Here is a 23,655-nt window from a genome sequence, read left to right on the forward strand (position 1 = left end):
AAATTAAATATTTTATTTCACTCCTCAGGGTCAAGACTCTGGTCTCCAGCTCACCGCTCTCTCTTACATTTCCATGGCCATTTTGTCCGATAGTATTATTGGATTTTTCTATGCTATATATATATTTTTTATGTTTAGTTATTCTGTGCTCCATAATTATAAATAATAGTTTATTTTCCTTGTGACGTGTCTGTGCTTAATAGTATTAAATAAGAGTTTAAACAACTACAGTTTCCTCAGTAATGTATTTCATGAACTGATACTTCCCCAACAAAACCCATGCATGCATTCAAGTCTCTGTCATGGTTTGTACATAATATTTGCAACAACCATTATGAAATTTTTGCAGAATATGTACTACAAGCCTCTCCAGTTGCAGCCACACCCATATCCAAACTCACATATAAGGTATATTTGTATATGTGTGTTTCCAAGGTACCAACATTCCTACAGAACCATGTTACATAATATATCCAAATATAGGGAATTTCAGCGTGAGCCCTGATGCATTATGCATACTGCTTTCAAATCTGTGATCAAAGCACTGACTGCAAAAACATGGAGACCATAACGTCTCTAAAAGGTGAAAACTCTACATGTCAAGCGCCCCCTACTGGCTGGCTGCAGTACCATTATTAGCACCACCCATCCCCATGTGTTTCAGTGGTAAGAGGCGATTTTCCACATCACTTTCATGTCTTTCCATCCACATAATGACAAACCATTTCTTCTCAATGTATTATTAGCTATGTAATTAATGTAATCTGAAAATGAACGTCACTAATATTATTATTACAATTAATTTGCATATTTTCAAAATCTATACTTTTCTTCAAAACAAAGTGCAGCTTCTATCCCAAGCACAATCCATATTATTACTTAAAAGCTTATTGACCCCCTGATTCTGGTATCACTTACTTTTCAGTAATTTCAAGTAAACATTATATGTGCTGTATTTGTATGATGAAACCAATCCTTGAGTCCAATATAAAATAACTGAAATAAACACACAGTGATTCAAACTTCTGCATTTTTTAATTTTGTTTTGTCTTTCAATAAAAGCTGAAAAGGCTAAAAAGTAAATGCTGGTGTTATCAAAAACTATGTCATATAACTATATTCCAGATTTATTACAGCCAAACACATCTCGGAGCTCCGAGGAACCTCCTTCTCCTTACATTTGGGGAAGATGGTGGCGCAGGAGGTAGTGCTGTCGTTTAGCAACCAGAGAGTTGCAGGTTCGAGCCCTGGTTTCTCGTGACCCCATCAAAGTGTCCTTGAGCAAGACACTGAACCCCAAATTGCTCCTGGCGTGCAGGTTGGCGCCTTGCATGGCAGCCTCCGCCCCCGGTGTGTGGATGGGTGAGTGTGAGGCATGAATTGTAAAGCGCTTTCAGTTCTCATAAAAGTAGAAAAGCACATTTATCATGTGTGTTTTGGATTTGGATTGTATTAGTGTGTAGTCAATCGCTCATGTACATGCTCAATCGCAGTAACATTTTCACAGGAATTTCGGAGACTGAAGTGCTAATTCTATGGGGGTGTATTCAGTGGGAAAGATGTAGGGCATGTCCCCCCCTTCGTCGTATTAGATATTCTGTTTCCCCCCCCCCGTGTGTTAAGTACTGGGTTTGCTCTTGCGTGTTTAATAAAAGATTGTACTACACTGCTTGTCCTGGCATATTGCCTGTGGTTTGAGGGGAGGTTAATCTGTGTGTGTGACCGTGAGTGACCTGACATGTGTGCTACAGTATACATCCAGTATGTAACTGTATAAAGTAAAACTCACTGTGTAATATAAAATGTAAATGGATACTGTAATATGAAGCATTGCAGTAAGAGGACAATATTACAGTACAGGGCACATTGTTGGATTACATACCTGTTGGCTCTATGAAACGTTTGATGATTGTGGACATGGTTGTTCTCCCATCATTCGGCCGACTACCCTCAGCCATTGTAAGGCCATGATTGAGGGCCTAATTATATATATATACAGTACTGTGCAAAATTCTTAGGCAGGCAAAGAAAATGATGTTTAGATTATCCTCCTGTTGGTGTAAAACTATGATATGATGCCTGTCAAAGTGTGTCAGCTTCGCCATTTCAGAACCTCTGCTAAAATCATCCTAGTATTTGCAGCGACCGTCCAGTGCAGCCATGTATTTTTTGACTTGGCCACTAACACACCTCATACAGCTAGTCAATCTCTCACTGACTTTTTGAACCAATATATTTAATTATTTAATTGAGCTGTTGGTGAAATTTAACAAAATCGTGGAACGGCTGATGTGCCCCTGAAGAGAAGTTTGGGAACTAAAGCGGTGTTAATCTAGCCATCCAACTACATATCAGTAACTTTTTAGAAAACAGAAGAAATTATTACTAGTTTTTATTGTTACTCTTAATTTGCACACATTCTAATATTAAATTGTATTTTTTGTTCTAAGCCAAAGTGCACTTGCTACCCAGATAAACAGCTTTAAACATTTCTTTGGACTGCCTAAGACTTTTGCACAGTACTGTACTGTATATGGTAATGCTAAATTGATAACTCCTATCAGTGTTGTGTTTATGGGAAATATGCTAAATTTGCTGATGCAGTCTTCTCAGTTGCCCCTTTATCCACCTTACTTACTGTTGCTATGCCTGCTATGTGCTCACTCTGCGTGCCTTAATTATATTATGGGGTTTTATTATTAATTTATTCATAATCATTGTTATTTTTTCAACCTCTGTGTGGCCATAATATTTTGGGTTTTATAGTTACAGTCATGTGGATTAATCTATTTTCTCTGTGTTTAACCATGAAGAACAAGGTGTGACAGGGGATGATTTTGTGGACATTGGGGAGCAAGATGTTTACCATTTGTTCCCCAAAAACTTCAGACTGAGGAAATCCCTAATTTCCATTTTAAAACTAAAGGCAAGTAAACTGTCTGTTTGATAGCAAGCTCTGTGTTTTTTGTGGTTTCACAGACATACTGCTGTCAGGTCATGGTTACAGAATATATCATATTTAGTTTCATGGTCTTTCCCTCAATCAGTCTGGAGTGGAAGCAGAAGACTTCCTAAAAAATAAGCAGGGAAATCAGCGGCAACACCTGAACAAAAGAGATTCAGTGTAAGTATCACACAGTCCTGGAAATAGAAACTAAAGTGGACAGAGCTGTTAGAACACAGACAGTGCAGGTGGAAGTAGAATCAGCAGAATAAGTGGTTCTCACATCAGAAATACTGCTACCATTCATTCTGCTCATTCTATGTCCACCTGCACTCCTCTCTATTCTAACGTTTTTGGTGCAAAACTGATATCTTTCTTTTATCTACACGTCTCCACCAGGCTGTTGTAAGATCATCCCTGGGTGCATCAAAAATGTGGACCACTGCCTGCAAGGGAGCGGAAATTGACTGGAACCCTGTCATAAGCAAAGTCTGTACCTCATAAAATTGTTTAAAATCAATATTTCTAATCAAATAGTTTAATTTCTCTATTTTACTTTTTTACCACATAAAGCCCAATGAGGGCTTAAATTTTCAATCACCAAATAAAGTGTTTTAACAGAATATTTCATGTAATTTCAAGGTCACAGCAGAGTTGCCCTGCAGCCTCGTCGGCAAAGAGCAGGAAATTCTGAAAAAAGCCTTAAAAATGCTCCGAAACAGGAGGGAGGACCTCCGAAGGTCAGGAAAGGTAATACATACTGTACATAGGGAACCTGCAAGCAAGTTAAAATTATTCAAGCCCCCTGCAGTCAAATTAAATCATGAATGTAATGTCCGGAATACAGACCTAGTCAGCCAAGGCTGAATAATGTTCCTGTTCATGTTCTGCTTCACTTTCCTGGCTTCTCATGTCGTGGTAAAACTTCATTTCTACTGATTCCATTGTCTAGAAGAGAGAAGGACTTCAGCTTCACTCCAACGGTATGTAGCTTATCTGTATTTATACCTTATCATTGTGTAATATATATAGTAATACGTTTCATAATTTAGCTTCTAAAATATTGTGCAATCACCAGCCCAATTGATATTTTTGCCATCTTAATCCTCTCAGGATCAGTACAGTATATGTGCAAACATATTTTATGTGTTTACAGACGTGTAAGACTAATGAAAAAAGGTGGGAGAACAGTGGCCCTTGGAGGTAAAATGTGTTTTTACATTTTCCCAGTGCTGCTGCATGATTCACTGTACTGCAGTGTCAGGTTTCCCATTGCTCAGCACACCTAATTTGGCTAAAGAACTTGATGATGTTACGATGATCAGTGTGTTGGCCAGTGAAACTGACAATGTGCTGAATTTTGGGAAATTTTGAAATGTATTATAAACACAGTATATTAATCTGCACAATGTAGCAAAACAGTCTGAAACGTAACTGAGATACGGAGGTTATACACTGATCAGCCATAACATGTGAAGCGAATAACATTGATTATTTGGTTACAGTGGCTTCTGACTGTGGGGGGGTTATATTAGGCAGCAGGTGGATGCTTTGTCCTTGAAGCTGATGTGTTGGAAGCAGAAACAATGTGCAAGTGTGAGGATGGGAGTGACTTTGATATGGGCCATTTGGTGATGGCTAGAGAGCTGGATCATAACCCCCAGCTCTTGTGAGATGGTCCTGCAGTGGTCAGCAGGTTCATGGTGGGGCCCAGGCTCACCTTTGCCGCCAAAATAGCCATGACTCATCAGGGCGTGGATTCCTCTAGACCTCTGAAGGTTTGCTGTACTATCTGACATGTAATGAGCCTCCGTCACCCGTTCATGTATTTCCCTACAGTTTTGGAGATGCTGTGACCGAATCATCAAGCCATCACAACTTGGCCCTTGTCACTCAAATCTTTAGGCTTGTCCACTTTTCTGCATCCCAGTATATCCTACACATTGTTTATTTGCTGCCTAATAGGTCCCACCTACTAGCAGGTGCCACTATTACCAGGTAATCAATATTATTCACCTGTTAGTGGGCTCAGTGTTTGACAAATACAGTTTAAAATATCAGTCATTTAACCTAATTCTGAAATATTAAATGTGGAATGGAAATAATGGAAGCTATTGCTTGTGTGGAGTGAACTGAACTTAATTTTGAACAATGTTTCAAATTGCTACATACCTGAGATGTTTGTGGTTTCTTGTAGAAAGAACAGAAGCACTTGAGGTTTGCCTCCAGGACATCACACCTCCTATTAAGCACCGTTACAAAGTAATTTCCTTGAAATATCATCAAAATATTTTTTTTCTGGACAGCTCTAAGACTGGGTTTCCGTGGGACATTATTAGGATTAGAAGTGATTAAACCAATTTGGTCTTACATAGCATTAAAAATGGTTTAATTGACAAACAACGCCTTAAATGGCTTTAAAAAGCATGACGTTTTATTGTCATGTACATTAAACATTTAATATACACACAGGACCAGTTGGCTAAATTCTCCAACCTGTGATTGGCTGGTTTGTGATGCTTGTGGATATCACTGTGCTCTCAGAATGGAGCAGTGTTGTGCAAGTTCACACTTTTCATGATCTAGTTCAAAGTTCAGTTCATACATGCTCAAAGTGAACTGTTCACATTCATAGCTCACAATTTAAATTTTTGAACTAGTTCAAAGTTAGGGGCGGCATGGTGGTGCAGTGGTTAGCACTGTTGCCTCACACCTCTGGGACCCAGGTTTGAGTCTCCGCCTGGGTCACATGTGTGTGGAGTTTGCATGTTCTCCCCATGTCGTCGTGGGGTTTCCTCCGGGTACTCCGGTTTCCCCCCACAGTCCAAAAACATGCTGAGGCTAATTGGAGTTGCTAAATTGCCCGTAGGTGTGCATGTGTGAGTGCATGGTGTGTGAGTGTGCCCTGCGATGGGCTGGCCCCCCATCCTGGGTTGTTCCCTGCCTCGTGCCCATTGTTTCCGGGATAGGCTCCGGACCCCCCGCGACCCAATAGGATACGCGGTTTGGAAAATGGATGGATGGATGGATAGTTCAAAGTTCAGTTCATTTTATTTTTAGGTGCAATATATAGTCTAAATCAAAATTTATTTTGTTTTAACATACATCTATAACCTACCTACATTCTTGCATATATGGACATGTATAGACAAAGGACACAAAATATGATTCTTATTTATGGTTTATTTATCTCTTGCCCCTATACTAGACAAGGGAAGGAAAAGAAAAGTACTGTAAACACATATCGGCATCATATCCATCTCAAATGAAAACTAGACAGAACAGAATATTTATTATTCAGCAAAATATCTCTTTAGTTTTATTTAAAAAAAAAAAAAAAAAACTCTCACGCTTCTTGAAGGTGTGTGGCACCATCTCACTGAACTATTAAAAATAAAAACTTTCACATACAGAAGCCATTGTTGTAGTAAGTAATGAACACTCCACAGACCATGCCTACGGCTTCAGTCCAAACTGTTTTTTGTTCACGTTTAACAGCAGTTGCTTTTCAAAGTTGGCATCTCCCAATCGGTTTCTCCTGGGCCTAAATATCTGGCCACACTGTAATCCCGAATAAGTTGGCAAAACTCAAAAAATTTGAGGTAATCAGTTACGTCAAATTTTTTAAGTTGTGAAATTTTAATTTTAAGTAAGCAGAAAAATCTAGTTTTGAGTTTGTTGTACTCATGCAAAATAATTTGTTCTTACTTAAAATACCCAAGTTACCCTGTTTATACATTTTGAGATCAATTAACTTATTTTTTTCAATATCTCCCAACTTTAAATACTTAGTCACCCTGCTTATACATTTTGATAGCATTTAACTTAATTCTTTTAATTTCTCCCAACTTTAAATACTTAGTCACCCAGCTTATACATTTTGATTGTAATAATTTTTTTTAATTAAATTTTCCATTTTGAGTTTCATAAATGAAATTAACCAAATTCTAAATCTGTAAACACTATAAATGTATGAAAACGCATCTGTAATTTCAAGCAAACACACAATACCATTTTTAACATTTATTTTTAAACAAAAAATGTCCAACAGGTAATACCAACATGAATGTTTACAGTAAACATGCCTTCTATAAACATACAAATTTCTCAAAACCTTTAAAACAGTTTGTCAGTAACAGATTTACAATAAACACTATTTTAAAATGAATAAAGTATGCCCAGAATGTTAATACAATGAAAAAGAATAACAATACTTTCTATGGTGTTCTATTTGATATAACAAATCAACATGACACCTGTAAAGTAACCCTTTAAAAGGGTGAAAATTCTCAGGGGAAAAAAACATTCAGGAAAAAGTAATGCATAAAACCCAGTATGACTTGTAACAAAAAAATATTTTTGAAGAATTATTTTGTAAAATATTTTTTAACAGAATTTTACATGACCAACTTTGTTTAAACATGAGCTTCAAAAAAAATGATTTAGTTTGACAAAATTAAATATCCTGATTTTTAAAACATACATTAAGTCATATAAAACTTAGTCTTGCGGCATTCATAAAAAGAAATAAAAATAGTGCATTCTGGTAAGTGACTCCTGTATAGTTTAAACTACACGTACTGACATGTTTTTAAGTTACTGCCCCAGTGCCAGCCTTCATTAAACGAGAAAAAAAAAGTAGCTCTACATCAACTCATTCTTTAATGTTTGCACGCTAGGAGACAGTTTTCCGTCATCCATGCCGAGTAAAACTTTTTGCACAAATTCAAAAGTTTTGGCAAGTCCTTTAGGATATTTTAAGTGAAGAGCATACATGAATCCAAACAAGACAAGAAAGGCCTCTGGAAGTTGGCTATGGGTGGTGACCACTTCATTCTCCAGGACAACTGAGACCCTCACTGGATCGTAATGGATTGGAGCAGCAGCATTTTCATGAACAACTGTAAGCAGGGACACTGGAGCATCCTCAGTCAGTACTTCAGGATTATCAATCTAAAAAATATTATTCAGGGACATGTTATATTCATGTTAGAACATTATCAATATGACTGAGTCAATATTACATGATTCATCAACTAGTGATAATTACAAATATATTAGTACGTAAAGGTTGCCCCTCAATCTTCACCTTTGCAATAGAACATGCATAATTGTAAAAACAATGAATGAAGGCTTACCAGGGTGGTCCTAAAAAATCCTATGTCTTTGTCACGCAGCAAAACTGGAAGACCTCTGATAACGGTAGTCCGTCGTGAATTTACATCATGCAGTTCCTGTAAAGATGAAAAACAAGAAGAAGAAAAAAAACAACATCTAAATATCTGAAATAAAGAAAAATCTAATTACATTTTAAAGAATACTTCATCTTATGACAACAACCATACCTGCTCATCATGAACTTTCAAAAGATTAGCCAGGGTATCTGCTGTCTTGCCTGTCTTGGATGCTTTTTGCCTTAAAATGGTCATCAAACAAGGTAGGAGGTAGTCCAGTTGTGCATAGAATTTGTTGGGCAAATTCTCATTTGTAACACGTTGGTACTCTGCAAACAGCTAAATCGGACAAAAGAGAATTTTATAAAACAAACCCACATCAGAAAATATATAATAATCACTAGAAAACAATTATTATTATTATTATTATTTACCTCAGATGTTATACGCAGTGCAGGCCAGAGATTCAGAAACTCATTCACAGATGGGCTTCCGCTAACAATGTTCTGTCGTCGCAGAGCAAAAGTTTTCTCCATGTTCTTGTGGATGAGACTAGTATTTTTTTCTGTCTTCTGGACTTCAACAGCAATTTCCTGTCTAACTGTTTCAAGAGATGCTTCATCCTCACCTTGAGGAAAGTTTGGCAAATAATTAACCTCAGAACGTCTTGGTTTCTTGATTTTAGAATGTGATGGTTCATTCTCAGGATGGCCTTGACTTCTTTTCCCAGCATTAACAGTTACCTCAAGACATCCAATTTTCCTCATTTTGTTTCTCAAGTTGCCCATCTTGAACTTTAAACTGGTTTTCCACCCATTCCAACCTGTGTCAGAGCCTGGCTCCTTCAAACAAGGATGCTTTGTGACAAGGGCCTCTGCTACTTTTCCTATCTGTTTGTCGTCTGGGTACGCCTTAAAATCATACATGGTTGAGCCAAGCTTCTCCAGAATGTCATGCTTTTGGTCTCTTGTCAACTTTAGACCCTTTCCGCTCTTCTCAAATTCATCATTTCCCTGTCTAAGCCTTAGCTCAACATCATAGGAAAACTGTGGAATTGGAAAATCACGAGGACACATCTTAGAACGTTCAGGATTCGACACATCTGATAGAATTTCAGTAGATGTAGTGGAGCCATCTGATTGCACTGGCAGGATATGGACCACTGCCTTTTGAGGCAACTCATTTATATCATCCAAGGAAGTCAGCTGATTATTGAAATCAGGGTCCTCATATTGTAAACTAAACTCAAGGTCCAGCTGAAGTTGGTCTTTTAAAATTTGAATAAGTGCACTAACGGAGGCTGGTTGTGTGCTAAGTTTCACTTTCCTTGCACGGTCTGCTTCAACAACACGCAGTATCATTGCACAAGACACTGTGCTTGCTGATGTGCTATGGGAGGAGTAGGAAAAATGACAAATATTGACTCACCAACACATGGCTTCAAATTAATTTTGAATTATTTATTCTAACTGGATATGCCAGGAATAGTAGTACAAAATGCATATTTCACCCACCTTTTAAATGCCTCCATTGTGTGTAACTGGTAAGAACCTTTTTGTAGTCAGCAATAACCGTCCTTCAATTCTGTATGCACACAAAGTCACAGTGTCATTTAGTCGAGAGTGCAAGTAGAAAGACTGACTATGCCCTACTACAGGAGAACACAGTTCATAGCAACGAAGATGTTCCACATACCAACAGTCATAGTCAATACAGAAGAAAGAAACCTTATTATTTACCAAGTAGATCTGCAATATTTTTGCAAACTTTGGCAATCCTCCACTTTCTCCCACTGATACAAACATGCCATTGGCATACTCTGTACCATCAACTGTGACTTTCAAGGTGCTGAAAACTGAATCACTGTCTGTTTGCTTTTTGATGCACATTTGAGCAATGTCTGGTAGGGATGACACTGAAACTGAGTTAACAGCACTTGTTTGAATTTTAGGTTTGAAAAAGGAGCCAGAACTGAGATGGTAAGCAATCATGTATTGGTGTCTGACTGCCATAGTCTTGAGAATGTTTTTAAAGTTCTGAGCATCATGCACTACCCTTTTAAAAAAGCGATGCTTCCCCTCAAACCGCATAGTCCAAAGATGAACCAAGGGTCCAAAGCACTTAATTAGATCAGCGTAATGCTCAACGTAATGGTGCTTGGGTCGTAGTCTCCATTCAGGAAATACTTCTTTCAGTGTTTGTCTATGGTCGTCAATTTTGCATCGCAGATAATCTAACATTTCCTCTGTGAACAATGGACACATTGCCAATTCAACCAAATCCTTAAGCTCCATTAGCACTGCCCATGGACCACTTGTCTCAGGCACTGCATTTCCTATAAGTAAAGGAAGCAATCTCAGTAAAGTGGCATTTTCATGCCCATTGCCTCCTATGGTACCTTTAGACATGAATGTTTTCGGTAAGGGCTTGGGTTTATCTACCTTATCTGAGAACTGATAAGGGAATGACATTATCTTTTGATTCAACCATTCTAGTGTAAAGTGTTTGAGTTGAATCATCTCTTTAATGCACAGACATAATTCAGTTGGTACAATACCCTCCAATAGATCGTGAAGTATGTGAAATAAAACTGAAAAAAAGTTCGCATATTTAATCAGACACTCAGTTCTGATTTAATTCAATTCCAATTTAATGTTCTAAACCGATCGGTTAAGGATTAATGTTCGGTTAACGAACGGCGGTTGTCGGTTGGGAAAATTAACCGAGATGAACATCCCTAGTTATACATTAACTACCTAACGTTACTGAACAGCGTGTAACGAGTCCGATCCGCCATTGAAATTAATATTATATAAATAATATTACACCTTTCAGCTGAGAAGCCGCACAAACGAAGTATTTCAAAATAAAACTCCATGTTGTGGATAACGCAGTTTTAAAAATAAGTGCGGCATAAATGTTTTAATTTCAATTTTACCTGAATTTATAAACATTGTGCTGGTCAGTAACAGCTCCCAACACTGAACTAACGTTAAAAGTTTCTTATTGACCAACAAGCTACAGCGCGGGATGAGGAGCTTCCTCGCCTCAAGATTTAAACAGGGCTAAACGCGTACTCTGTAATGCAACACATCTAAACGCATCTACATTACTTTTAAATGTTACTGTGATTATATGGATTAAAACACTTGCTTAAGATTCATTGGATTTGTATATTTCAATATTTTACTTACTGTAGTGTGAAGCGAGGCCGATCCGCCATCTTGAAAAAAACGAACGAGGAATAAGCGCGGGCAAGACAGTTGACGTGAACCTGGATGACGTCATACGCAAAATCACAAGGCTGAAAGATTTTGAGTTAATAAAACTTTAAAGAGACATTTTGTTTAAATTAAACCAGCAAAATTTTCCATCTTACTTGAAAGGTTTAATTTTTACAAACTCATAAATAAGAAAAAGTTCTAAATACTCATAAAGGTTAATTAATATAAACTAATTGTAATTATTTAAGTTAATACAACTCAGTTCAATCAATTAGTTACAGCATTAGGGTTTACAGTGCACCAGTATTGAAGAGTCTCTCCACTGGAGCACTTGATGGGATTGCTGTGTTATATTTGATGAAGAGCTTCTTCAGTTTGGGCAGCAGCATGTATTCAGTAAACTCGTCAGTGGTTGGGGCGTCCAGATAGATGTCCACCTCAGACTTATTGACAGCTGATGGGCTTTGCTTGAACTTAAAAAAGGATGAAGCACTCTTTTTCCCCTCAAGGTCATCAGGGGGTTAAAATAAAGGTTTGGATGAGGGGGCGGCATCCCGTCAGACCTGGTGTAGCTGTAGGCTTTGAACTCTCATCCAACAGACCATCCAAATCATTTTTCAATTGCACAATGGTAGGAGCCAGGTAGCCGAGGAATGTGTTTTTTTCCCCCTGAAGGATGTTCAGAGCACATGCCAAGGGACCCATCACACTCACAAACTTGTTGATGAAGTCTATTTCCTCTGGAGTGAATCGACGAAGCCCAAACTCATCACAGATGGTGTGCAGAAGGAGTCTGTCATACTCAGGAGTGGCATCCAATGGCACTGTTAGATTGCTGGTCTGGGGAGTCAAGGTGGCTATGTGAGCCAGGCGCTGCATTGAGAGGAACATAGAATTCCAACGTGTGTCGTTCGGAGTGACAAAGCCAATCTTTAGCTTTTACTCAACAAAATCTGAGGCTTTCGCACTCCTTTTCACCCTATTCCACAGAGCAGATGCCTTGGAAAAATACAGGCCTCGCTAATTTGTTGTACAGCCTATCCGTTACATTCTTTGCATCTGTGGCAACAAGATTTAAAGTATGGGCCATGCACCTTCTATGAGGTGGGAGGCAGGGATCCTCTAACTCTGACAGAGGTGCAGGCTCAAGACCATCGTCCTCATCATCGGAGCTCTCAGCAGTAGATCCTGTGTCACTGCCTTCAGTCACCTCATCAGCTGCTCTAATAACAACACTGTCTCCAAAACAGCTGAATGCTTTGACGAAATTGCAAGCATTGTCAGTCACTGTGCACACAATTTTGTTTTGAATTTTAAATTCCTTGTACACATCTGTCAGCACTTTAGCCAGGACATCATATGTGTGTGACCCTCTGACACGACGACATGCAAGGGCTGCTGATCTCCTGAGTGACACATCATTTTTATCAAGCCAATGAATTGTGATGCCCATGAATCCTTTGTTGACAGCTGACCAGCAGTCAGCTGTTGTGCATACAAAGTCAAGCTCAGCAAGTTCAGCTTTTAAATTACTGATAACCTCAATGAATTCCTTATTCAGTAGTCCCTGCACCTGTCTTCTTGAGGGCACATGTCTGCCTGGTTGAAAACCAGTTACTAGTTTTATGAAGGAGGGTTTTTCAACCTTACTCAGTGGCTGTAGTAACAATGTAGTCTATTATTAATCTGTCTACCTGTTGCTGGGAGATTATACCCCTGAAGGCAGCAGGCAGTGTGACTTGAGTCGTTTGGGGACTTTGGCTGGGGGTTTTGCCCTTCCCTCTATGACCTTGAAGGGCTTGCATATATGCTTTCACGCTGGACGAATGCTTCAACTCAACGTGTCTTTTCAAATTGGAAAATGAGGTCATTGATGTTCTAACTTGTTTTTTCAGCGCAGGTGGACAAAGCTTGCACAGAAAGGTTAGGTTTTTACCGTCAGAGTCTCTGTGAGACAGTGTGTAAAATGCCCGTAAATTGTCAAAGTTACAGCCAGCATCATCCGTGTTTTCTGTGCCAGCTCCACTGGTGGTTGAGCTTTCCTCCTCTGCGCTTGCCATGGTTACTGCTGCAGCAGTTCGCTTCGCGCTCATGCGTTGCCAAGGCTGTGCCCTTTGAGAAGTGTGTGTGTGCATTATGGAAAACGTAGTGTGAAGCTAAAGACATTAGATTCGACTGTCCTTGGCTTTACACTACGTTACCCAAGATGCACTGCACACAAGAGCTGAGCTAGAGTCAGCCTGAGCATTTTATTTTTCGAGCGGAGGAGCCCTTCGCTAGTGCTTGAGTGACAACGCAACATGCTGTTTAAATGTGTGAGCCGACCTTGTCACTCGACTCATCAGGTGAAAATAAATCCCGATGTTTAATTGCATTCTAACAGTGAACGACGTCTACGCCGTTCATCACACATAAAATTCACGTTCAAGTTCTTGATTTACTAATAAGTTGCGTTCAGTTCAAAGTTCACTGAAATATGAACGTGTTCAATGAACGCGTTCTTTTGAACTCGTTCATGCACAATACTGGCTGGTTGTCACTTGATACCTTTTCAGAACCTGCCTGTGTTTCCACCAGTTTAGAAAATGAACATAGGTGACAGTGAGAGTAAAGGTTCAAAAATAATTGTCACGTTCAAAGCCGGACGGAACGGTGAACGGGCAGGAAGCAGGCGGACAGGCGGAAGTCGGGGTAAACCAGGGATTTAATAAATAAACAGGGAGCAGGAGACATGAAACGCCAACTAACATCAATGACAGACAAAGGACTCAGGTAAGACACGGACTGAAATACACAGGACTGATTGAAAATAATCGGACACAGCTGGGTACAATCATGAAAGAACACGTGGGTAATCAGGGGGCGTGGCACACACGAGGAGCGGACGGGCCGGGCATCACACATATGTATTCCGTTTTGTTGGATTTATTCTTTTCTGTTCCAGAATAAGTTTTATAAGCTGCCAACTGTCCTTTTAACAGTCGCACTATTAAAGATGCCAATAACTGAACTTTGCAATCTGCCTCATGATCTCTTCGCCACTCAAGTGCCATAATATTTTATTTATCAGACCTGTGGCATGGTTTTCATTTACAATGCAAAGTTACTCCGATAATAAGCTGGCTAGTTGTTTTACTGCTGGCACCGGAAATATTAGACAAAACTATATTGGTTATTGACTGAATTATCCAGCTATGCGAATGGTTTGGACACGATGGCCCCTCCCACTTGCACTGATGTTATGAGAACTATTTTTTTTTTTGTGGTGGCTTATAGCCTTGTGCCTTTGACCGAATCACAGCCATGATATATCAAAGTATCTTCTCATATGTCATTGCTTAATTATACTGCACTCATAAAGCATTCTAAACACAGCTATAAATATTTATAAAAAAGCATAACACATTATATCCACAATTATAATGCTTTATGAATGCTTTATGACACACTCAACTATAAGGCACTATAGATACCTTCATAATGCAATACAAAGCATCCTTAATGCTTATACCGATCATTATAATGCATTATGAAGGTATTTATAGTGCACTAAAGATGAGAGCTTCATACGTCATTCATTATGCATAATAAGCATGCCTATAATGTGTTATGCCTTTTGATAAATATTTAAAGCCATGATTATAATGCATAACAATGGATTATTATTTGTTGTGATTTTTTTTTTAATTACTAACAACATGGCCTTAAGTGTTCCAGAGATTTTATAGCTTTATATCTGAGCAAATGGAAGCATGTAGATGTTGAACAAAGAGGCTCAGTGAGGATTATAATTCTAATTGATGATCAGTGTTGACACACCACAGCACACAGTGTACAACACCGAAATGTGTCCTCCGCATTTAACCCATATGTGACATCGTGACATAGCAAGGGGCAGCTAATTCAGTGCCCAGAGAGCAGTGCTTTGCTTAGGGTCCCTCAGCGGTGCCTTGCTGGTCGGGGATTCAAGCCAACAATCTCTCAATTACTAGTGCGCATCCCTAACCATTAAGCCACCACTGCCCACTGCCCACTGCCAATAACGGACCCTTGAGGAACTCCACATGTAATTTCTGTTCATTCAGATTCATAATTACCCTTCTGACAGAAAGTAGTGCCTGACTTGTAAAAATAATTCAAACCCATTAAATAAGGCGGCTGCTCCACCTCCTTCCCTAAGTGCTCTAGTCTCACTGATAAAGGGCAGGTAGGAGTAGCTGGTTTGATCAGGGCTGCTGCATAGTTTTCATTTGACCCCATTTCAGTTTAAAGCGTAAAAATCAAGGTTTATCTTGATATTAAAATCAGTCATTAATAAAGATTTTCCAACCAAAGGCTTGATATTCAGTAAAGATCAGTTTAATGTATAAAACACATTGTCTGACCCAGTGTGTAGGTGACACACAACTGGAGTCAGATGAGAGAGAGAGTAGCTGTGGGCTTTGATGCACTTTGTTCCCCCTGAAGTCCTTCCTTCACGTTTGCCTTTTTGTGCATTCGCTGACTGTACTTTTTTCAGATTCTTTAATATTGTCCTAAGACGGCACCTGCAGTCTTACCCAAACTGGCTGTGACACTGAACATCTCCTAAGTCTGTGCTTTAGGGCCATGACTTCACACGACACGACTACACCTGCACGCGTAGTTTACATCTATCTGGAGGATTGAAGGTCATGTCCACCGGGGGGCAGTGCGAGAAAACCATCTTGGTCGGTTCCTTCGTTTCCAGTCTCACTTGTTAGTATAAGGTTCTGGCATTAAATGTTGTACAAGGACGAAGGAGTCAAGACGGCACTCTGAAGAACACGCTTTGATTAGAGCTGCAAGCCGACTTGTTTTGTTTACCGTGTACTGTGAACTATATGCAGATTTACTACTGTCTGGATTTATCATCCAGTGACGGCAATAACTATACATAGTCATGATGACAGGCTCTGAAAAAAGAAAAAATGATGGAAGAGATTAAACAAGAGATTTTCCAACCAAATGTGTTGGACCTTTCAAATCAGTCACAAACTGATTTTTGGCTTATTTCTAATGAATTAGGAAATATTTAAACAAACATTATAGCTTCACCATTTTCTGACCACTGAGCCATTGACATCCATATATCCATATTGTCATCGTCTATCTATCTATCCATCCATTTTCCAAACCACTTGGGTCGCGGGGGGTCCGGAGCCAATCCCGGAAGCAATGGGCACGAGGCAGGGAACAACCCAGGACGGGGGGCCAGCCCATCGCAGGGCACACTCACACACCAGTCACTCACACATGCACACCTATGGGCAATTTAGCAACTCTAATTAGCCTCAGCGTGTCTTTGGACTGTGGGGGCAAACCGGAGTACCCGGAGGAAACCCCACGACGACATGGGGAGAACATGCAATCTTTGTCATCGTCTACTGGATATAAAATATCTTCAAACTGGATATTAAACAGTTCAATCTTGAGAAATAAAGTAGCTATTTTAAATATAGAATAATTAACTGACTTACACTGGAACAGACCCAATACAGAAAAAAGTATTGCAATAATGACATCATGTAGCAAAATTTGTCAGAAGGTTTAGTAGTGACTTGGGCTCGAATCGGAAGAGATGAAGAAAAGAAAATTATAAATGAGATTTACTGCTTTAACCTGCAAACCAGTCAGTCGTCTTACTGATACAGAAAAAATTGTAGGAGGTGCCTTACAGAATAAATTGTATGATTATATATAAACATAAGGCAGAAGGAGCCTTTGTTAGATTGTGGCAAAAATGGCTTGAACAAGGTGAGCAGAACTCAGCCTATTTCTTTAGGCTGGAAAGTCAGCAAGTCAGGAACAACTGCATTATGCGGGCGAGGATTTATGGAAATGCTGCAGATGACATCAAGAAAATAGCCAAATTCTGCACTGAGTTCTTTAATAATTTGTATGTCAGGAGTCTTGATCCAAAATTTTTGATTTCTTCTGAAACATCACGGGAATAACTGATGTGGATCGTGAACTTTGTGACGTCCCAGTTGGTTTAACTGAGATGTGTGCAGCAATAAATTGCTTAAAAAATAATAAATCGCTGGGAACAGACAGTCTAATCCAGAGTCTTTTTTCATCATTGCTGGAGATTTCAATTAGGCAAATCTGAAGCCAGTTTTCCCCAAATTCTTCCAATATATGAACATCCCAGCTAGAGGGAGAATCTGTCTGGACAATGTTTACACAAACATTTGTGAGGCCTACAACATACTTGGCTGAGTGCTGAGAGAATGCACTGACCACATGGCTGGTGTCCTCACAGAATGCACCTCTTTAAGCCAGTGGTCTGTCCCAGCATGCTTCAAATTAACCGCCATCATCCCAGTGCTGTAGAAGCCATCAGTGACAGGCCTGAATGACTACTGCCCAGTAGCACTCATGTCAATCATCATGAAGTGCTTGGAAAGGCTGGTCATGGCAGTAATACATAAAGACTAATCTTCCCACCTCTCTAGACCCTCTCTGATCTGCATACCGGTCCAACAGGTCTACTGAGGACACCGTAGCCTCTGCCCGTCACCTTTCCCTGACACATCTGGGTAAGAGAGTCATAGATGTCAGGATGTTATTCATAGACTTCAGCTCTACCTTCAACATGTCCCTCAAAAACTGAGGGGGTTAAGCTTGAACACCACTCTCTGCAGCTGGATCTTGGATTTCCTGACAGAGATGCCCCAGTCAGTACGTATGGGCTGCAACACGTCCAACACCATCATCATCAAGTTTGTGGATGATACAACTGTGGTGGGACTGATAAACAGAGAAGATGAATCAGCATACAGAGAAGAGGTGGAAAGTCTGTCCACAAGGTGCAGAGACTACAATCTATCTGTCAACGCTGACAAGGCAAAAGAGATGATTGTGGACTTCAGAAGGACACGTCCTGCCCACACCCCACTCAGCATCAACGGTACTGCTGTGGAGATTGTAAGGAGAACCAAGTTCCTCGGTGTGGACATAACTGAGGAATTTACATGGACAAATAACACCAGCTCCTTATTCAAGAAAGCCCAGCAAAGACTAAACTTCCTGAGGTGGCTGAAATAAGCAAACCTTCCCCTCCCATCCTCACCATGTTCTATAGAGGCACCATCGGCAGTGTTCTGACTAACTGCATCACCATCTGGTATGGCAGCTGCAACAAATCTGACCGCAAGTGCCTGCAGAGAGTAGTGAAGACAGCAGAGAACATTATGGGATGCCTCTCTCTTCCCTACAAGCCGCTTTTTGCAAACGCAGTGTCCGCAAGGCCTGCAGCATTGTGCAGGACCCATCACATCCCTCACATGGTCATTCCACACTCCAGCCACCTGAGAGAAGATACTGCAGCATCAGAGCCGGGTCTGCCAGGCTGCGTGGCAGTTTTTACCCCCAGGCTGTCAGGCTCCTCAACACCATGCTGCCTCCCAGGATCCCTCACTCTGCCTCCTCACTGCCTCAACCCCCCCGTAACCCACAACTAAAGGCCACAGACTGACCCTTAAGCACTGCACTGCACTTAACACTTTGTCACTCTGACATGGGGGCAATAATAAGAATCCCCATTATTCTCTGTCTGCCCCATTATTCTGCTTCTATTCCTATTTTCAGCTGTTAGAAATGTTAGACGTGTTACTGCTGTTACTACTATTATCATACACTGTTTACACTGTGAACTCAGGCTGTTACAGCGTACATGATGGTGAATTCAGGTCTAACTGACTGCAGAAATACATCATATATTTAATATAGTTCTAACAATATTGCACATTGTCCAGTATTGCACATTACTGTATATTGCGCAATCTACTCCTCTTCCTCAGTTGCACTGTCCTGTAAGTCCTTTGCACATTGTCTTGTCTTGTTCTCTATATTGGACTAAGTTTATGCTTACACTGTGGGCCCTGAGCTTCGCCATTTCATCTCTCTGTATACTTATATATGGTGGAGATGACAATAAAGTTCAATTTGGCTTTGATCTTGGGGGTTTGTTCACGGTGCAGCAATTTGGAAAAAGAGGGAACTGAGCTGGAAGGTGAAGCTTTTAATTTACCAGTTGATCTACGTTCCTACCCTCACTTATGGTTATGAGCTCTGGGTGATGACCGAATAAATGAGATTGTGAATACTGTATAAGCAGCAGAAATGAGTTTCCTCAGCAGGGTGTCTGGGCTCAGCCTTAGAGAGGGTGAGGAGCTCAGACATCCGGGCTCAAAGTAGAGTCGCTGCTTCTCCGCATTGAAAGGAGTCAGTTGATGGTTCTAGGATACCTCTTGGACGGCACCCTGGGGAGGTGTTTCAAGGCATGTCCAACCAGGAGGAGGCCTGGGGGCAGACCCAGAGATTATATATTATATATAACCTGAGAGATTATATATAATATATACCACATTATATACCAGCCTAGATGCATCTACGTTGGGAGCGTCGCATTGGCGCGCTGCTGGAGAGAGGTGTGTGTCCAAAGTGGATTAAAAGACGTTCATATAGTGATCTAAAGACAAACTCACTTTTATTAATAGCTGTTGTAGAATCAATATTAAACTCACTATTTTATTTGTGTCCATTGCTTGGTCAAAATATCAGGCAGATCATTGTGAGCAGCAATAAGTAATAAACATAACAATCTCAAATAATGATAGACATTAATTAGCTTTGCACATTAGTTAATTTTGCACATTGCTTACTGAGCAAAATTAGCACAATACGATCATTAATAGCATAATCAGTTTACTGAATGTGTCTGGCAGGCTGTGGGGTGGACTCTCTATAAAACAAAACAGGTGTTTAGTACCAAATTAGGACCCAATATACTCATTTTTAATTCTTAATTAAAAATTAAGGATGGCATGGTGGTGCAGTGGTTAGCACTGTTGCCTCACACCGCTGGGACCCGGGTTCGAGTCTCCGCCTGGGTTACATGTGTGTGGAGTTTGCATGTTCTCCCCATGTCGTCGTGGGGTTTCCTCTGGGTACTCCGGTTTCCCCCCCAGTCCAAAGACATGCTGAGGCTAATTGGAGTTACTAAATTGCCCATTCAGTAGGTGTGCATGAGTGAGTGACTGGTGTGTGAGTGTGCCCTGCGATGGGCTGGCCCCCCATCCTGGGTTGTTCCCTGCCTCGTGCCCATTGCTTCCGGGATAGGCTCCGGACCCACCGTGACCCAGTAAGATAAGTGGTTTGGAAAATGGATGGATGGATATTAGATAAGTGGCAGAAAAATCGATGGATGGATGGAACTGTATGAAAAATAATGCTGCTTATGAAAGTAGGTAAGTTAGAATTTCATTGTACCTTATACGCATGACACTGCTTTCTTAGAAACTTATACTGCCATTAAATTTTGAAGACGCTGTACAAAGAAGGACACAATAGTGTTCGGAATATTTTTTTCTTGTCTGTGAAAATATACAGCTCTTCTGGACACTCATTCTTAAAAAAATCAGATGCTACTTTAATACGATCTGTACCGTTAGTAAAGACAATGTTCCGTGACAAAACGTGACCATACTGCCACGCCAATTTCTGGTGGCACTGCACGTCGCGCATGCGTCTTGTTATCCTCATGTAAGTGCGCAGACGAAGCCGGAATCAACACAGAAAACGTGGCGGCCAGACTGGTACCTCTCCGCGCGCGTATAAGCGGACGTGTTTGTATAGACTTTTATGATGCATTTTACTCCTCCGCGGACGACCGCCTGCCGCACTACAAATTTGTCTTTAAACGCCAACATAGATGATTTTGATGAGGATTGGGGTAGTTTGCAAACCCTACAGCCAATTTTCAAGGTAATAGAACTGTTGCATACATTTAAATGCGTATGCATATGTGTGCAGACTTGTCCCAAATTGAAAATCTCACGCCAGCCAGTTGATCAAAGTTGGCAGCCCCGTGAACTGCTGCTCTGAATTTGTAAAACGTAGGGAAACATACACAGACCTCGCGGCTGTGGTACGTGTGCAGGGAATATCAGAATTACTACTAATACTTAAATAGGACACGTGCGCATGTGCAAAGTACACAGCTTGACCAGAGAAATATGAACGTTTCCATGTACGCATACGCGGTGTAATACGCGAGTGCTGCGCTTTGCGGAGAACCAGCCTAGATGCGTCTGCGTTGGGAGCGTCGCGTCGGCGCGCTGCTGGAGAGAGGTGTGTCCAAAGTGGATTAAAAGACGTTCATATTGTGACCTAAAGACAAACTCACTTTTAGTGGTAATCTTTGTTGTGTAATTTTATGGTTAATATGTTTGATGAATGCTGTTTGTAATTTTATTTACCTATAATTAAGCCTATTAGTTTAACATGCGCGTCAATTTGGCTCGTCTTCCCACCGGCGTCGCGCGGGCGACCAACATTTCCTGAGGTAATTCACATATTTGACTTTTTATATTTTATGTATCGTACAGAATAATAGAGCGCAGGCTAAAGTGCAGTTCGGCCCCAGCGAGTCTCTCAGCGCGGCGTGTCTCACAGCGCAGGGGGCAGCCGGAGCGCCGCAGACTCGGGCGGCTACATGAGTGTATTGGGAATAAAATGTGTGTATTGGAGCGAGTTCTGTGTGAGTGAGTGTGTGAGGTGTGACAGTGATAATGATGGAGATGCTGGGCTTCGTCATGGGATCAATCGCTCTTCCTCCTGCCTACAGACTCCTGCCAGCTGACGCTGGACCCCAACACAGCAAACAGATTCCTGTCTCTGTCAGGGGGGGACAGGAAGGTGACATGGGGGGGCAAAGCAGCCATATCCTGATCATCCAGAGAGATTTGACAGCTGGAGCCAAGTTCTGTGCAGAGAGAGTCTGACTGGTCGCTGTTACTGGGAGGCTCAGTGGGATGGAGATGGAGCCTGGATAGGAGTGACTTATAAAGGAATCGGGAGGAAAGGAGGGAGTGACTGTGGGCTTGGAGCCAATGACAAGTCATGGATGCTTATCTGCTCTCCTCACAGACACTCTGTCCGGCGCAATAATAAAGAGACTCTCATACCCATAGAGCCCTCAGGCTCCCGCAGAGTAGGAGTGTATCTGGACTGGGGGGCTGGTGCTCTGTCCTTCTACAGAGTCTCCTCTGATGGACTGACCCCCCTGCACAGATTCACCTCCTCATTCACTGAGTCTCTCTATCCAGGGTTTGGGGTTTATCCAAACCCCCCCGTGTCGCTGTGCATGCTGGGATAGCTCACTGTGTGCTGGAGGAATCATTTTTACCGTATCAGAGTCTCACATGTCGCTGCTTCTCCACGGCAAAAAGGTAAAATCTCTGCTTTATAACCAGTATAACCCTTTTTACTCTGTCTGAAGTGTGACGTATGTTAATAATTGGGTTCTGTAAGCTGAACAAACATGTAGAATGACTGTTTTTCTCTGACTTATGTTCTATGTTGTCTGTAAATGCACCAAAACTGCCTAAACAAATTCATAGTACATGCAGTTGTACCAATGGAGTGAATTCTGATTCTGAATAAAATAAAATGTAATGAAATCTAAGCCTGATGAGTGGGGGGAGCTTTTCCCCTCCCCTCTATATGTATATTTTATATTTCGGTCTATATATTGTATTTGCTACCTGTACACTGACAATAAAGGCTTCCTATTCTATCCCATTAATGTCCCGGTTCCGCGCTGCCCAGAACGTAACTGAGTAACAGACTTAATCCGCACTCTCTGCTCACTGAGCACAGCAGCCTGATATCGCAGCGGCGACGCTTTGGCCAGCAGGGGGCGGCAGACGGCAGACAGTTTATTAACTCAAAACCTACAGCGGTCCTGAGGGAACTTAGTAAAGATAATGATATCCAGCCATCCATCCATCCATCCATTTTCCAAACCGCTTATCCTATTGGGTCGCGGGGGGTCCGGAGCCTATCCCAGAAGCAATGGGCACAAGGAAGGGAACAACCCAGGATGGGGGGCCAGCCCATCGCAGGGCACAGTCACACACCATTCACTCACACATGCACACCTATGGGCAATTTTAGCAACTCCAATTAGCCTCAGCATGTTTTTGGACTGCGGGGGGAAACCGGAGTACCCGGAGGAAACCCCACGACGACATGGGGAGAACATGCAAACTCCGCACACATGTGACCCAGGCGGAGACTCGAACCCGGGTCCCAGAGGTGTGAGGCAACAGTGCTGACCACTACACCACCATGCCGCCAGATAATGATATAATCAAATTAATCATATATTAACTAAGTAAACATAAATAACATAAAATCTTAATAAGTCACGTTAGTACAACAACAACAGAAAGGCACCTGATCATCAATGAAGTAGTGTAGGTGATTACCAATTACCAGAAAAAAA

General features: G+C 41.0%; 2 protein-coding genes and 1 pseudogene across 5 annotated transcripts in view; 1 reads left to right on the forward strand and 2 right to left on the reverse strand.

The window, feature by feature from the left end:
- LOC125723049 (cytohesin-2-like) overlaps positions 1-23,655 on the reverse strand; it is a 260,972-nt pseudogene that overhangs the window by 105,093 nt on the left and 132,224 nt on the right.
- LOC125723076 (uncharacterized) overlaps positions 1-23,655 on the forward strand; it is a 200,622-nt gene that overhangs the window by 74,166 nt on the left and 102,801 nt on the right. Inside the window, exons 1-2 of one of the 2 annotated variants that reach the window (XR_007386720.1) lie at positions 20,927-21,131; positions 21,994-22,460. The exons of the other annotated variant lie outside the window; for it this stretch is intronic. The gene's annotated coding sequence lies outside the window, so the exon portion shown is untranslated. Of the gene's footprint in view, positions 1-20,926; positions 21,132-21,993; positions 22,461-23,655 lie in introns of those variants that run through there. 2 annotated transcript variants of the gene reach the window in all.
- LOC125723041 (uncharacterized) lies at positions 6,955-11,635 on the reverse strand. Of its 3 annotated transcripts, XM_048999450.1 has the most exons (6): positions 11,313-11,635; positions 9,633-9,702; positions 8,553-9,507; positions 8,290-8,457; positions 8,083-8,178; positions 6,955-7,897 (listed from the first exon to the last, which is right to left on the reverse strand). In XM_048999450.1, exons 2-6 carry the CDS (start codon positions 9,647-9,649, stop codon positions 7,589-7,591), a joined length of 1,545 nt encoding a protein of 514 aa, XP_048855407.1. In that variant the 5' UTR covers positions 9,650-9,702; positions 11,313-11,635; the 3' UTR covers positions 6,955-7,588. The 3 variants fall into 3 exon arrangements, with proteins under 3 accessions (XP_048855407.1, XP_048855409.1, XP_048855408.1); XM_048999452.1 differs by lacking the exon at positions 9,633-9,702 and having other exon boundaries at positions 8,553-8,746; XM_048999451.1 differs by lacking the exon at positions 9,633-9,702 and having other exon boundaries at positions 8,553-9,164.

Source organism: Brienomyrus brachyistius, unplaced genomic scaffold, assembly GCF_023856365.1.
Source record: "Brienomyrus brachyistius isolate T26 unplaced genomic scaffold, BBRACH_0.4 scaffold45, whole genome shotgun sequence".
Classification (NCBI taxonomy): domain Eukaryota; kingdom Metazoa; phylum Chordata; class Actinopteri; order Osteoglossiformes; family Mormyridae; genus Brienomyrus; species Brienomyrus brachyistius.

What these genes read in the sequence shown, in the direction of transcription:
- LOC125723041 (XM_048999450.1), bottom strand. An exon ending in TGAAAGTTCATGATGAGCAG is followed by an intron (nt 8,179 to 8,289) that starts GTATGGTTGTTG and finishes TCATCTTTACAG; the next exon opens with GAACTGCATGATGTAAATTC. An exon ending in GATTTTTTAGGACCACCCTG is followed by an intron (nt 7,898 to 8,082) that starts GTAAGCCTTCAT and finishes AATATTTTTTAG; the next exon opens with ATTGATAATCCTGAAGTACT.